General features: G+C 46.6%; 1 protein-coding gene across 1 annotated transcript; it reads left to right on the top strand.

Annotated features, from left to right (window-relative positions):
* The first annotated feature begins 2,723 nt into the window (after positions 1-2,723).
* Positions 2,724-11,759, top strand: SLC30A1 (solute carrier family 30 member 1). Its single transcript, XM_073671987.1, has 2 exons — positions 2,724-3,582; positions 8,790-11,759. Exons 1-2 carry the CDS (start codon positions 2,997-2,999, stop codon positions 9,668-9,670), a joined length of 1,467 nt encoding a protein of 488 aa, XP_073528088.1. The 5' UTR covers positions 2,724-2,996; the 3' UTR covers positions 9,671-11,759.
* The last annotated feature ends 5,321 nt before the right edge of the window (positions 11,760-17,080 follow it).

Below are 17,080 nucleotides of genomic sequence, written 5' to 3' on the forward strand. Positions count from 1 at the left end.
CACCCAATGGGCTCCTACCTCTATGCCCAGAGTCCCTCCCCTATCTGCCCCTATACTACTGGGATGTTCCTCCCCCCCTCCCACTCCAGCCAGGGACAGACGCTGTCGTACCTGCACATCTAACTGGTGGGAGTACCGTAGTTCTGTCCCCCGGAAATGGGATGAGTGTAGTGCATGCAGCTGTCTGAGCTCAGTCCCACACTCCATCCTTACCCGGGAGTGGAATACCACACCTCTGGAGTGAGGTGCAATACCCCTGTAGCAGCCGAGTCCTCAGGGTGCTACATAGTCACGCTGCCTTCCCCGTTTAAATCAATCAGCATTTCTGCACCATGTAAGTATTGTCAAAATGTCTACACTTAACGGCGCAGTAAGACGGATGTATAAATCGGAACGCAGTTCACGGACTGGCTGGCGGCTATGCCGACCCGATTGTGACAGCTGCATAGAAATACATGAAGTTGTCACACTCAGGAGAGCAGCTGGCCAGTCCGTGCATTGCGTTCTGATCTCGCTCCAATTTATACATCCGTCTTACTAAGCCCTTAGTGTGATCAGTCAGCAATAATATCCAGGTGAATGTAGTCAAGAATGATAATGATATCAGTAAAGATTGGTGGCTGTAGAGGAAGCGTCAGCATGATATGACTATGGACGCTAGGTCAACATCAATCCCCCGGAACTTGGTGTAAAGACACCCCGAGGTCCTTACTGCACAGGACACTCCCCCAGTCTCTGACCTATAATTCCTGACCCGTTAGGCAGGTTGACCCAACTCAAACCCCCTAAAACTTGGTAACCTTTAAAATATATTTTGCATTTGGGTTTTATTGCATGGTCTACTGGCAACAAAATGAGTTAAAGAGGTTGTCCACTACTTTAGCATTGATGACCTAACCTTAGGATAGGGTCAGTAACATGGAGAGAAAGTAGGGTGTAATGAATTTGCAATGCAGTAGCAAAGAACCTTGATTCCCCAAAAGACAGGAAAGGGGGATTGTCTATAAACAATAATTAAAGGGAATCTGTCACCCCCTGGGCGATATCAGACCTCTACTATGGCCATACAGGTTATAGAAAAGTAAATCTATACTTACCTGTATGGCCCATGGTAGAGGTCTGATTGCAAAGAAATCTGGTTTTATAAAGTCTGTTTTCCAGAGGCTTGGCGACCGGGAGGACGCCAAGCAAACCCCTCCTATCTGCTTACTATTCCTCTAAATCGCCGCCTCTGCTAAATTACCATATCCCCCTCCCCAGCACGTCACAGGGCCCTGTGACGTGCCCTGCTCTGCCTCTCCTCCCGCGCATGCGTAAAGCACCGCTCCCAAGGAGCGCACTTTGTTTCCTTCCGGCCCCATTTGGCTGAATACTACTCCGCAGCCTTGCATTGCGCAAGCGACGGTGAGTCACTGAGACTTCCGCTCCGCAGGCAGTACACAGCCAAACGGGGCTGGAGGGAAACAAAGCGCGCTCCATGGGAGCGGTGCTTTACGCATGCACGGGAGGGGAGGCAAAGCAGGGCAAGTCACAGGGGGTGACAGATTCCCTTTAACAAGCTATAGGTATATGACAGAATGCTTATAATATGGGTGTATGTCTCCCAAAATCAATAGCATGATTCATGTATCAAATATAAATGAGTAAACATGATAAATAATGTACTGGAAACATGATCAAGCAGTAGTGTCTAATAGCTTAAATAAATAGTGTGATAGATGATACAAATAATTAATCATAGTACACTATAAGGCCACTACCCCACTATCAGTATTTGGTCAGTATTTCTTCTCAGGAGCCAAAACCAGGACTGGGTGATAAATGCAGAATTGGTGACTTGTTTCTATTATACCTTTTCTCTGATTGTTCCTCACCTGGTTTTGGCTAGAAGGAAGGGATTTTTTATTTACTGCTCGTTGCCTAGGTTACCGGCCACCTCTGCAGTCTATCAGCGGTGTCCGCTCCCCTAGGCAAGGAGTGCCGTGCTGACAAGCTCTTTTCTATAAAGTTTGCAAGCGTTTCTCCGAAGCTGCCCGCATCGCTGGATCTTGTCAGCTTGTTTAGACTGGCGGCTCAGCAGCGCCACCGGCCCGACTGTCAATCTTCAGGCGAGGAGACAGCCAGGAGGCAGAGGGGGCGTTGCGCTCATGAATGGCTTTTTAGTACAAATCTTCTGAGAATCTGTCAGTGAGCTGTGTCTGACGGGAGCACTTGAAAGTCTTTTTCTAAACTCCTTTTGAGTTGATTTACGGCCACAGACCACATCAAAGTTCAGCTCAATTCTGATGTGGTCATAAATCAGCTCACACAAAAAATGAGTTAAAACATTTTTAATGAAACCTAATAGCAAAAAATATTTCTTTTGACCCAAATAAATACAAAAAAGGACATAATAATAATAATAGAAAAGTTATCGCAGACAAGGGCCTCATGTACAGTTGCCCCTAGCAACCAATCAGATCACTTCTTTCATTTTTTCAACCAAACTCTCTGCGCTATAAGCTGAACGCTGATTGGTTGCTAGGAGCAACAGCTGTGAATAAGGTGGGAGCTGGTTGGCTGGTGAAGGACAGCGTGGGTGACATATATAAGGCAGATGGTCCGTATACGGGGGTTATAGGGAGCAGCAGGGTGCCGCTGCAGCTCCGCTGTCTCTATAGTAACCTGCCGCCTCCTTAGCCAGTGTAATGGCGGCTGTCGCTATGTACCACATCGCGTCTCCTGGCTCAGCCAATCACAGGCAGGCGTGGAGAGGGGCGGGGCCTTGTCATCTCTGCTCCGTGTGGAAAAGACGGTATCGGGTGCAAAAGTTTGTATTATTTCCCTGCTCCGGACGTCAGAGATGCCCAGTGAGGGAGAAGCTGCCGCCGCTGCCGGGCCCCGGTCACTGCGCTCCCCCCCGGCTGTGATCCAGCGCGGCCTCCTGCAGCCGCCGGGCCCCGTCCCCTCGCCGCGCTGACCTTTGGACCGTGTCCTCGGCCCGGGGATCGTTCAAGATGTGGGAGTCTAACCGTGTGCGGCTGCTATGTATGCTCGGCCTCACCTTCGTGTTCTTCGTGGCGGAGGTGGTGGTCAGTCGGATCACCGGCTCGCTGGCGATGCTCTCCGACTCCTTCCACATGCTGTCCGATGTGATCGCGCTGGTGGTCGGGCTGATCGCCGTGCGATTCGCTCAGAAGACTCGCTCCACCGACAAGAACACGTTCGGCTGGATCCGGGCCGGGGTGATGGGGGCGCTGGTGAACGCGATCTTCCTCACCGCCCTGTGCTTCACCATCATCCTGGAGGCCGTGGAGCGCTTCACCGAGCCGCAGGCCATCGAGCAGCCGCTGGTCGTCATCGGGGTCGGCTTCGGGGGTCTGCTCATCAATCTCATCGGCCTGTGTATGTTCCGGGACAGCGCCGGGGCCGGACACGGACACTCGCACGGCGGAGGCTCCGGACACGGACACTCACATGGGGCCAAGAAGAATCAGCGGAGCCGGGAGAGATCGGCGGGAGATGGGGTCGATCGTGACCGGGAGGAGACCAACAACCTGGTGGAGAACGGGCCCGGAGTGGAGGTGGTGCCCGGGAAACATGGTGAGAAGTGTGACGTCATCGTGCCATGGAGGGGGCGTGACGTCATAGCATGTCACCTAATGTAATCTGTACAGAGCCTGTGATGTCATAGAGGGGGTGTGATATCATCCTCATATACAAAAGTATAGATCCTGTGTGATGGCATCCTCATACATAGGTATAGATCCTGTGTGATGTCATACTCATCTACATAGGTATAGATCCTGTATGATGTCATAGAGGGGGTGTGATGTCATATTCCGCTACATAGGTATAGATCCTGTATAATGTCATAGAGGGGGTGCGATGTCATACTCCGCTACATAGGTATAGATCCTGTGTGATGTTATAGAGGGGGTGTGATGTCATACTCCGCTACATAGGTATAGATCCTGTGTGATGTTATAGAGGGGGTGTGATGTCATACTCCGCTACATAGGTATAGATCCTGTGTGATGTCATACTCCGCTACATAGGTATAGATCCTGTGTGATGTCATAGAGGAGGTGTGATGTCATACTCCGCTACATAGGTATAGATCCTGTGTGATGTCATACTCCGCTACACAGGTATAGATCCTGTGTGATGTCATACTCCGCTACATAGGTATAGATCCTGTGTGATGTCATACTTCGCTACATAGGTATAGATCCTGTGTGATGTCATACTCCGCTACATAGGTATAGATCCTGTGTGATGTCATACTCCGCTACATAGGTATAGATCCTGTGTGATGTCATACTTCGCTACATAGGTATAGATCCTGTGTGATGTCATACTCCGCTACATAGGTATAGATCCTGTGTGATGTCATACTCCGCTACATAGGTATAGATCCTGTGTGATGTCATACTCCGCTACATAGGTATAGATCCTGTGTGATGTCATAGAGGAGGTGTGATGTCATACTCCGCTACATAGGTATAGATCCTGTGTGATGTCATAGAGGAGGTGTGATGTCATACTCCGCTACATAGGTATAGATCCTGTGTGATGTCATACTCCGCTACATAGGTATAGATCCTGTGTGATGTCATAGAGGGGGTGTGATGTCATACTTCGCTACATAGGTATAGATCCTGTGTGATGTTATAGAGGGGGTGTGATGTCATACTTCGCTACATAGGTATAGATCCTGTGTGATGTCATACTCCGCTACACAGGTATAGATCCTGTGTGATGTCATACTCCGCTACATAGGTATAGATCCTGTGTGATGTCATAGAGGTGGTGTGATGTCATACTTCGCTACATAGGTATAGATCCTGTGTGATGTTATAGAGGGGGTGTGATGTCATACTTCGCTACATAGGTATAGATCCTGTGTGATGTCATACTCCGCTACATAGGTATAGATCCTGTGTGATGTCATAGAGGAGGTGTGATGTCATACTCCGCTACATAGATATAGATCCTGTGTGATGTCATACTCCGCTACATAGGTATAGATCCTGTGTGATGTCATAGAGGAGGTGTGATGTCATACTCCGCTACATAGGTATAGATCCTGTGTGATGTCATACTCCGCTACATAGGTATAGATCCTGTGTGATGTCATACTCCGCTACATAGGTATAGATCCTGTGTGATGTCATAGAGGGGGTGTGATGTCATACTTCGCTACATAGGTATAGATCCTGTGTGATGTTATAGAGGGGGTGTGATGTCATACTTCGCTACATAGGTATAGATCCTGTGTGATGTCATAGAGGAGGTGTGATGTCATAGAGGAGGTGTGATGTCATACTCCGCTACATAGGTATAGATCCTGTGTGATGTCATAGAGGGGGTGTGATGTCATACTCCGCTACATAGGTATAGATCCTGTGTGATGTCATAGTACTGATTTCTATAGCCAATTTACAAATGTATAGAGACCCTCTGTCACAGGGGATTTGCTGTTAAGCTCTATTCCGCACATGTCATATAGGAGGTGTGATGTCATCTAATGTATATAGGTATAGATCCTTTGTAATGTCAAAGTAGGTGTTGATAGATCGTCCTCTAATAAACAGAGCCTATGATGTCATATAGGGGGTGTGATGTCATAGTATATGCTGTGGTCCTTCTATCTACATAGGTATAGATCCTGTGCAATGTCATAATGATGTCATGTGTTAATTTACAAATGTATAGAGGCCCCCTGATGTCATATAGGGTGACAGCACATCCCCTATCTAGACCTCACATGGTGTCATGGTATGAGCCCTTCATGATGTCATGCGTTATTCTACATTTGTGCAGAGCAATCCTGATGTCATGTAGGGGGTGTGATGTCATAGTACTGCACAGAATATGTAGTTATATTTTGGTTCCTCTACGCTGATCCATGTCTGTTGGAAGGGAAGGGGCACTAGAGCCAGTGAGCCGGGTGTGGATGTGGCTGTTGACGGGTGCTGCCCACCTCTTTAAATATAGGACGCTGTAGAATGGGGTCTTCTTACTATTAAGTGGCCTTTATATATAATATGAGAGCGCTGGCCTTCTGAAGGGTGCAGGCCGCCCCTGTGATAAATGAGGGCGGTGGGCTTCTGATGGGTGCCGGCCGCACCTTGGTTTGATGAGGTTGGTGGGCTTCTGATGGGTGCCAGCCGCCCCTGTGTTTGATCAGGGTGGCGGGCTTCTGATGGGTGCCGGCCGCCCCTCTGTTTGATGAGGGTGGCGGGCTTCTGATGGGTGCCGGCCGACCCTCTGTTTGATGAGGGTGGCGGGCTTCTGATGGGTGCCGGCTGCCCCTGTGTTTGATCATGGTGGCGGGCTTCTGATGGGTGCCGGCTGCACCTGTGTTTGATGAGGTTGGTGGGCTTCTGATGGGTGCTGGCCGCCCCTGTGTTTGATCATGGTGGCGGGCTTCTGATGGGTGCCGGCTGCACCTGTGTTTGATGAGGTTGGTGGGCTTCTGATGGGTGTCGGCCGCCCCTGTGTTTGATCAGGGTGGCGGGCTTCTGATGGGTGCCGGCTGCCCCTCTGTTTGAGGTTGGTGGGCTTCTGATGGGTGCTGGCCGCCCCTCTGTTTGAGGTTGGTGGGCTTCTGATGGGTGCCGGCCGCACCTGTGTTTGATCAGGGTGCCGGGCTTCTGATGGGTGCCGGCTGCCCATGTGTTTGATCAGGGTGGCAGGCTTCTGATGGGTGCCGGCTGCACCTGTGTTTGATGAGGTTGGTGGGCTTCTGATGGGTGCTGGCCGCCCCTGTGTTTGATGAGGGTGGCGGGCTTCTGATGGGTGCAGACTGCCCCTTGTGTATCTAAGTTTGGGTCATTAGTGGTGACTGAGGTTCTGAAAACCCATTTTTTTTCCTGCCACTTTCATGGCCGTGTTCTCTGGGGCACGGGCGTCTTCAGTGCCAGGGAGGTGCCATTTAATTAATTGGTCACGCTCCGTCTGGTGAAGCGGTTTCCCGATCTGTGAGTCTCTTGGCATCTTGTGAAGATCCGTGCAGCGAGTTCCAGCAGGAATGCAGATGGCAGAAAATAACCCCTTGTCGGCTCTGACACGAGTCTGCAGAAAAGGAGTTGGGGAACTTATGAAAGCTTCTGCAGCAGGGCAGCCCCCCTCCATGGTTCCCGTTAAGGCATATAAATATCAGAGAATGGCTTCCCTCTTTTTTTAGCCAGAATGGTAAGCCGATCACAAAGTGGCCGCAATATTAAATGTTGGATAAGTCTCCCACCTCTGGGTAACTCTCCTATGCTGAGAACGGGGGTCCCCGGACCCTTGTCCTGCCTGATGACTTCTGGAAATGGCTGTGCTCATCTGTGTGGGACGCCAAGAAAAGTGAATTGAAAGAGCCTGGTACATCCGTGCCCACCTCTCCATTCATTCTGTCTGGACATGGCATCTGGAATGAGACGGAGGGACTGCCGGAAAGAGCCGAGTACATGGCTCTGCTTCTCCTGCACTGCTGTGGTGTGGAGGCCGGGCACGCACACCTCCCCTCTCTGCAGAATCCGGTCTGTCTCTGGATTACCAGGGGTCCCAGCGACCAGCCAGTAACCCCCTATCCATAACGTGTGTTTTTGTTGTTTTTTTTTTATTTTTAATAATCCTTTTAAGTTTGGAATTATCAGGATTCTATACACTTTGATTTTGATCCAAGAACTTCTATAGAAAACTTTCTCTCCAGTATCTGAGATCTCCATTCCTTTACGTTTTTTGACAGACTTTCACATAACGAGAACTAATTTTTCGTGTTGTACCAGTTTCTGTTCTAGGACGGTAAAGGCGGTGGCTTAGGTTTGGAAGCATCTGCAGAGAACACGGCTATAGGAGTAGGGATGAGAAGTTACGGAGGGTCTCTGCTGTTGTGGCTGGTTATTGAAAAGTGCTTTTACAATTGTCAGACTTTCCTTTAAAAGTATATTGGGGATTTTAAGAAAATTGTCTGAGTGGTGAATCTTGTAAAATCCTGAAGCTCCGGTGGTCCCTGCCAGTCTTGATGTGTACTGCAGTCATCTGAACTTTGGTCCTTGAATTCTCCCAACGAGCCGTAATTTCAGGATGTCCTAAAGAGAGAACGTCTGTGGCACTGACAATGGTTGTGTTATCTGTGCTGCGCTGGGGTAATTCTGAAAACATGACAGTTTGGAGGGTGCTGTAGATCCTGCACTTAACCAATCACTAGCCTCAGCACTGACCAGACCAGTGATTGACTGCAGCAGTTGCAGAGAAGTATGGGCGATCCACCATCACTGCAGATCTGGCGGGAACCACTGGAGTGATGGAGCTGGAATGGTGGAGGTTTCTACAGATGGCTTAATGGTTATGTCTTTATTTTATAATATTTCCTACTCTTGGCCAAGTTTCTTAAAGGGTTTGTCCCAAGTTATAAAGTCTCCACGTATATGTAGGATAGGTGACCCCTTACTAATTTGTTCGCAGCAGAGCCCTATTCTCAGAATGTGGGGAGGGGGGTCCCTGCTGTTAGATCAGCAAATTATCACATATCCTATAGACAAACCCTAATGTCTAATTGAGGGTCCAGCGGCCAAGACCCCCACTGATCCAAGGAATGGTAGGGCACACAGTTCTCGTGTGAGTAAAGCCTTACTGGGCATGTGCGACCACCACTCATAGACAGCAATGGTCACACATGCTTAATATCAGTTTATCCAAACAACCTGATTTTGGGATCGGTGGGGATCTCCGCTTCCAGACCTTCTAGAGAATATATGTAGATACTGATGGATCTGACAGCTCAGTCCTATAACAGCTCTCTCTTCTCTTGGCAGATGCTTTGGGAGATCACACAGCAGATCATCGACTGAACGGCAACGTTGTCCAAAACTACATGGGAGAAATCCACGAGGACGGCTCTCAGCTGAACATGCGCGGAGTGTTCCTCCACGTCCTGGGTGATGCCTTGGGCTCTGTCATCGTGGTGGTCAACGCTTTGGTCTTTTACTTTGTGTTTAACCCTTGTCCAACTGGCGAGAAGTGCATCAACCCATGTGTTCACGACCACTGCTCCGATCATCCAGAGATCAATCATACCTCACTTTTCCTGAATGACAGCGTGGAAGAACAACAGATGAAGGTGGCTGGACCTTGCTGGGTGTTATACCTCGATCCCTCCCTGTGTGTGATCATGGTGTGTATACTGCTGTATACAACCTACCCGCTTCTTAAAGAATCTGCCCTCATCCTGCTGCAAACAGTCCCCAAGCAAATTGACATTACCTCCTTGAAACAAAAGCTCCAGAACCTTGATGGCGTCGAGGCCGTCCACGAACTGCACGTCTGGCAGCTGGCCGAGAGCCGCATCATTGCAACGGCTCATATAAAATGCCACGACCCCACTGCCTATATGGAGGTAGCGAAGCGTATTAAAGACTTCTTCCACGATGAAGGAATCCACGCTACCACCATTCAGCCTGAATTTTCCAACGTGGAATCTGGGTCTAGAATATCCCTCTGCGAACTTTCCTGCAGAACTCAGTGCGCCCCCAAACAGTGCTGCGGGAACTCCGAAAAAAACATCCCGGCGAGGAAGACCAGCTGTGGAGCGGCCACTTTAGGGATGATTAGTGAGTCTCCCGAGCATACAACCAGGAGAACTAATACATCTGAGAACACTAATGAACTGAAGATAGACATGGACTCTGCCGTCTGAGCCCTCGCTCCTGGCTGTAACAGGGGACGATACAAAAGGGAAACTGGTTCCCGACTCGCTCATGGATGATCACGCCTAGATCCGCGATGGTTCACATCCAGGATTCCACATGTCACAACCGGCAGGGGGGGGACAAAAACAAATGTTGCCTTTAGTTTGATTCTATAGATGTTCCACAACGTGTCTAATGTTACAGGTTTTATTCTCCCGCTTGGCATAGCTCTAGGACAGAGGCTGTAATGTGGAGTGGACTTCTCGTTTCTTTTTAGTTCTCGTTACTTTTGCTATTTAAGAAAACAGGCGGCAATAGCTTCGGCCAGAGATGCTAGAAGAGTTGTGTGTTTGCGCGTGTGGCTCCATTTTTGAGCACTTTGCTCTTGGTATTGTGAACTGATCTTGTCCCATTAGGCCCTATACATTCAGGAAGATCCATAAGATCTGTGCGGACGGAGACAACCCCAGGAGCTTAAGCCAATAAACGCGGAAAACACTCGTTCGTCGGGTGAAATGTTTTTTTTCTTTTGTGTTACATAAAAAATAATTGTTCTCTGTGGCACATTGTACTTATCCTGCTGAGATTAATGGTGGCGTACGAGCACTGGGTGATCTATTGCGCATCGTTTATTTAAGTCTGCCTGTGTGAACAGGCATTTAAACGGCCGCCGATCTGATAGTGCCCTGCAGACTCTGAACCAGCAGCGGCTGCTGGGAGATATGAAGGCAGAGCACAGAGGTATGACTGTCCATAGACTAACGTACGACAAGCCTTCACATCTGTGATAGGCAGTGTACAAGATCAGTCATGGTAAAATGATCAAAAATGGAGCCAGATGATAATATTCATGTCTATTCTCTCTGTTTCAGGGGATGATTATAGCATTAAAGAGGACCTTTCACCTCACGTGACATGTCTGCTTTTGTTCAGCAATTATTTCCAAAAAATATACTTGCCCCTTTAAGCCACTGCCACTCCAATCCTGTTTACTTCTGGACAGCTAATCGCAGTGGCCGGTGACTGCTCGGGAATAAATGGGACCAGAGCAGCTTAAGGGGGCGAGTGTTGGTTATTTTTATTATTTTATACCTTTTTTGAAGAACTTTTATCAATACAATCCCTTTTAAAATATTTGACGTTACCAAAAAGAAATGACAATCTTAGGGAATGGCTTGTGGTGTTCCTCTGTTTCTCCTCCTAGAAATGTATGAATAAAGTGATGGCAGGGTATTGCCATTCCCTCTTGGACAAACTTCAAAGGCCCCACTGCCAATCAGTCAATGGTTAACACCCGGTTATCTCTTACCTTCCAGGAGGAGTAACAGAGGGACAGTCCAATGCACGGCCCTGGGGAATGATGTGATTTTGCAGGGAATACAGGTATATACGAAGACAAGACCTGTCCGGAGAGGTGAAGGGTCTGCGTTAACGAATACAGCACTTTTTTTTTTTAATAATTGCTGCAATGTCTTGTAGATTATAGACGTGGACTGCAATGACTTTTCTTATAGCCCCCGCAACAAACTGTGACATATAATGCACTTCAACTGCTCCCCCCCCCCCCCCAAAAAAAAAAAATAACTATCGGATGCCCCTAGTGCGCACATTTATGCAAAACGTACCGATCAAGTAAAATTGCACTTCTGTAGTCTGTGTTTGCTGTAACCCGTACTAATCTCTGGTTTGCACGCCCAGCGCTGCCCTATCAACTTCACGTGTCGGCCGTGGTCTCGTCCCTCTCCCCAAGACCAAACTGCTATTTCGCACAGTAATGAGGACAGAAGGGGTTAATCCATTGCCGCCAAAGCAAGTTTAAAGGGAGCCGCCACCTGCAGCCATTTATGTAGATCTGAGCCGGGAGGATGGCACGCTGGCGTTGGCCGACACTGGCGATGTGTACATTTTTGTGGGGAACCACCGACCTGGCAAAAAAAATACAGCAGAATGGCTGGTGGGAGCCGGGTCTGCTGTGAGACCACCTTTCATGAATGTAGTAACTGCGATGTGTATTGAATGAAAACCTTTCGATTTGTAAGGAAATGTCTTATTGTCCTTTTGGACACATCATTTTATAAATTACTCGAATGGAACAAACTTCTTCTTGGTGGTGTTTGCCGGCAGCCGCCACGTCCTCGGCCCGGCCGGTAGTACTCCTTGCCTTGCACACTGTCAGCCGCACAGGGAATGTCGTCCTGCCAGTTCTGTGTTTTGCCTGTACAGCGTATTTCAGTAATGTTACATGTTTCGACATCCCCTTTTACTGTTCACTTGCCTACAGACTGTACGGTGCTTTTCTTACGTTATCACAGATATCCGTAGCCATTAAAAGCCCATGATACTTTGTACTTGCAGTTTTTCAGGACCAATTAAACACGGGGAGCTTGTATGGATATCATGCCTGGGTCTTGTCTGCTTTATAAAAAAATAAAAATACTGTCTCTTTAAGGGTAACTTAAAGGGGTTTTCTGACACTTTAAAATTAATAGCATTGATGCAATTAATAACGTGGTTGATGCAAACTGATTGGCAGGACACAGTCCATCAACTCTAGTAATGGCCCCTCAATATCAGATTGGTAAGATCTGACCTCCTGCTCTTCCACTGATTTCAAAGGGCCTAAATGGGAGTGAGCTGCAGTACCTGGCACAACCACTGCCAAATATATGGTGCTGTGCCTAGTAAACACACATCCCCTTAATCAGTGAGGATGCTGGGTGTTCAAACCCGACCCATATAAAGGTATAGTCTTTAGTTAGCCGGTCAATATCATAATCCCGGAAGACTCCTTTAAAGGGCCTCTGTTAGCACGGAATGACTTCAAACCAAGTGCCTCTGCTCGGTGCACCCTTGGTGTGGCCAAAGGTTAAATACACCTTCCCATCTATCTCTGCCCTTCTATAGAGCCAAAGCTGTCAACCAGTTGTAGCTAGAGAGAAAACAAGCAGGTGCGAAGGTGCCTCTAAGTATTTGGCCACACCAAGGGTGCACCGAGTGACTGTACTTGGTTTGATCAGTCATTCTGTTCTGATGGAGTCCCTATATATATATATATATATATATATATATATATATATATATATATATATATATATATATATATATATATATATATATATATATATTTGTAGTTTGTTGTATTTTATTTATCACGTTGGTGCTATCCTTCCTCCATACATATGCACGCTCAGTTTGCTGGAGCATTCAAGTGCTTTCTGCTGGGAGAGAGGAGTAAGCCGCTAACAGATGCAACTAAGGGCCAGTGGGATCTAAACGATCAGAATTTGTAATTCAGCGTCAGTGAAAATGGCAGAGATTTTACGCAATGTGACCCTGGGTCCGAAAAATGTTAGAGATGAAAGAAATAAGAAAATTATGCTTGGGTATATGGCGACCAGAGATGCAACATAGGTATGGGCCAGAGGACCAGCCTCCGCAGAGAGTGACTAGGAGATAGCTGGGACTGGGCTGATCACCACGGAGGGGTATTGGGCAGATCACAGCAGATTTTGCTGTAATGACTTCTACTCCCTGCAGTAAATTTAAGGGGGACTAACTCTATAGGTGGGTGCAGATTCAAAGAAATTCCGGATATCACTCCAAGACGTGTTAGTCCAAACTGCTGCAATAAATATGAGGACACAAAATAGCAAAAAGGTAGAATAATAGAAATATTATCTTTAGTAAATGTTAAACATCCACATAAAAAGACGAGATGGGCATCGCAGCAGTAACACAAGCAGCAAAACATGGAACTGTCCTGTACCGTGTACAATAATGTGTATTTTGAAAGGTTACATTATTGCCACCCCTTGAATATTAAAGGGGATGTCCAGTGAAACCAAGTTCTCCCTATCCACAGACTAGGTTATAACTTATTGATCGGTGGGGGTCTGAGTACTGGGATCTGCACCGATCACTTATATCACTGTTATAATGGGGCGGCAGTAACTGCTGCCACTTGGCTTTTCCTGGCAGCCCCGTAGAGAATTAACCGAGCGGCTGTCGGGCATCCGACCATTCTGTAAAGGGGATATTCTCTTGATCAGTGATGGTCCCAGCACTTGCACCCCTACCGATCAGTAAGATTTCATCAGACAACCCCATTGAGTACCATGTATCTCCTGAAAATAAGTGTAGTGACACTGCTAGAATAGAAAGAAACTCATGTTTGAAGCAGAAAAAAAACAATATAAAAAACTGGCAGAAAAATAGGATAGAAAATATAAAAGAACGTCAGGACCCGATTAATGGAGGAGCTGTAATGCTGCAAGGCTGTTTTCTTGTTTCTGGGACTGGAGGCCTTGAATGTGTTACAGGAACAAGGAAATCCAAGAATTTAGGTGCGACAAGTGCTCCCACGTGTAAAAAGGCTACAACTCCAGAATATTGTCCAAAAGTATTAGGAAAGTTAAGGGAAAAACTGTGTGCAGCCGACGAGGAGTCCTGATCACAAGCCAAGTCAAAATCCTCATAGATGAAATCTGCATTGCGGAAAAAAAAGCTGCAGACTTTAAAGAGCCGGAGAGAACTTTTTACATGTGCGCCAAACTTAGCAACTTTTTGAAAAGTTAAATAAATCGGGTGAAAACATCTAGAAACCCTAAACTCCGCCACCTGGGGTGAACGAAACCAAAAAACATGCAAACATAGATTGTAAAAAAAAAAGTGCAAATGAAAAGAAAAAAAAAAAAAAAAAAAGCAATGAATCGGGCCCTAAATGTATAATTCCTAGTACAGATGTCAGATCTTATGTATCTCACGTATTTACTGAACTTTATTGTGTCCAATTCTTATTCCTCTCTTTCTGAGTATTTCATTATGCTTACCATCGCTTTGCTGGCGGGCTGATAACAGGAATGTTACACCACTAAGCAGCCAATCTGAGAAGTAACGGAGAGGGCTTGCGACATTAGTAGGATAATAGTAGTGGCTGACCGTCCTAATAGTCCAGTAGGGGGCAGGTTAACTGCAATTATGCTCTTAGTATCACTTAGTTTACTGGATGCCGCCGTTGTAATACAATCCCTGTTTTCTCTGCTGCAGATCTAGCAGAGCTGGAAATGCTGAGCTGTGTATAACCCACCCACACCCCTGATTGGAAGCTTTCTGACAGTGCACACAGAAAGCGGCCAATCAGTGGTGGGGGCGTGTTTGGACCAGGAGGCACCAGACACCTAGTCCTGTAATGATAATCTCCTGCTGATAAAACACTGACTGTATTGAAACAGCAAAACACAGCCTAGTAAGTGACACATCGCTGGAATCAGGATCTCTGTCTATACATTGTGCTGCTCTCGGATTACATAACGAAAACCTGCTGACGGATTCCCTTGAATCATCAGCGGCTCAGCAGTTTGGTAGAAGTGAGATAGACAATAGACAATATATTTGTGTACTGTGGGGTGCACATGGTGGCAATCAGTGGTGTAACTTGGAAGCTTGTGGGCCCCAATGCAAAATCTCCAACAGGGTCCCCAGCTATCACAGGTCTTGAAAAGGAATGGTGATTTCATTTGGGCCCCCCTAAGCACCAACCCCTGCACCTACTATAGTTGCAACCCTTGTTGCAAGATTGCTGATCTGGGAAAGAACCCTTGTGTAGGCAATAAATCCTTTCTTGCACCAAGGGACCCACTGCTCCCGTCAGGACATTAAGAAATAAAACTTTTAAAAGTTGAGCTGAACTTTGAGGTCATCAATCAGCCGAGAGAAGCTCAGAAAAACAAAGATAAGAACAGCATTTATTCCCCCAGTAACGGCTACTTTTATCCATAAGTTGTCTGGTTTTATAGCTCTTCCCTATTCAATTGTGACTGAGCTGCAATACCACACACAGCCTCTAGACCAGAGCGGCGCTGTTTCTGAGAGGAGGAGCAGACAACTCTTCTATTCCTGGACTACATCTATAAATCATGTGCTCCCATCCATCTTGACCAGTGACACTATATGAAGTCTTGATGACAGATTTCTTTCTCACATCTGCAGAGTTCGTTCCTCGTTACACTTTCACTTCTCTATTTTAGGTGACGTCTTTTTATCTTGAGTTTTGTAATTTTTCTCAAACAATGCATTTTTCTTTTTCTGTAATCATTTTTTTCTTCAAACCACAAAAACTAGTTTTTCTGCACATGCAAGTAGTTATTTCCCTCTCCTACCGTTCACTGCTACTTATTGGAGCTTAAAGGGAATATGTCAACGCGTTTCACTTCCCCGTTCCCCATACTACTTCAGTCAAACAGAAGAAGGAGGCGCCAAGCAGGAAGTCGTTCCGGGAAGTGCTCTGATCACACCCAGGGGGCTTTAGCATCATTTACATATGGAAGAAAATATAAGTAAGTAAAGGTGCAGGTCTTATGATTCAAAAACCTACTGCACATGCCGATATAAGCAGTTTGGGAGTGAAACGTGCTAACATTCCCTTTAAGGGATATGGACACCTTCGGGGGCATTTCTTTTTACATAAATGCATGTATTTGGAGCTAAAAAAAAAAATTTTGCATTTCTGATCTGTCTTTTCCTGAGCTTTTCTCTGCTAATTTATGACCACATCAGAGTTGAGCTGAACTACAGTTAGGTCCATATATATTTGGACAGAGACAACATTTTTCTAATTTTGGTTCTAGACATTACCACAATGAATTTTAAACAAAACAATTGAGATGCAGTTGAAGTTCAGACTTTCAGCTTTCATTTGAGGGTATCCACATTAAAATTGGATGAAGGGTTTAGGAGTTTCAGCTCCTTAACATGTGCCACCCTGTTTTTAAAGGGACCAAAAGTAATTGGACAATTGACTCCAAGGCTATTTCATGGACAGGTGTGGGCAATCCCTTCGTTATGTCATTCTCAATTAAGCAGATAAAAGGCCTGGAGTTGATTTGAGGTGTGGTGCTTGCATTTGGAAGGTTTTGCTGTGAAGTAAACATGTGGTCAAAGGAGCTCTCCATGCAGGTGAAACAAGCCATCCTTAAGCTGCAAAAACAGAAAAAACCCATCCGAGAAATTGCTACAATATTAGGAGTGGCAAAATCTACAGTTTGGTATATCCTGAGAAAGAAAGCACTGGTGAACTCATCAATGCAAAAAGACCTGGGCGCCCACGGAAAACAACAGTGGTGGATGATCGCAGAATAATCTCCATGGTGAAGAGAAACCCCTTCACAACAGCCAACCAAGTGAACAACACTCTCCGGGAGGTAGGCGTATCAATATCCAAATCTACCATAAAGAGAAGACTGCATGAAAGTACATACAGAGGGTTCACTGCACGGTGCAAACCACTCATAAGCATCAAGAATAAAAAGGCTAGACTGGACTTTGCTAAAAAACATCTGAAAAAGCCAGCACAGTTCTGGAAGAACATTCTTTGGACAGATGAAACCAAGATCAACCTCTACTAGAATGATGGAAAGAGA

The sequence above is a fragment of the Phyllobates terribilis genome, unplaced genomic scaffold (assembly GCF_046119375.1).
Source record: "Phyllobates terribilis strain yellow unplaced genomic scaffold, ASM4611937v1 Scaffold_3__8_contigs__length_932513732, whole genome shotgun sequence".
Taxonomy (NCBI): Eukaryota; Metazoa; Chordata; class Amphibia; order Anura; family Dendrobatidae; genus Phyllobates; species Phyllobates terribilis.

What these genes read in the sequence shown, in the direction of transcription:
- SLC30A1 (XM_073671987.1), top strand. Translation starts at nt 2,997, where the DNA reads ATGTGGGAGTCTAACCGTGTGCGGCTGCTATGTATGCTCGGCCTCACC. An exon ending in GGTGGTGCCCGGGAAACATG is followed by an intron (nt 3,583 to 8,789) that starts GTGAGAAGTGTG and finishes TTCTCTTGGCAG; the next exon opens with ATGCTTTGGGAGATCACACA.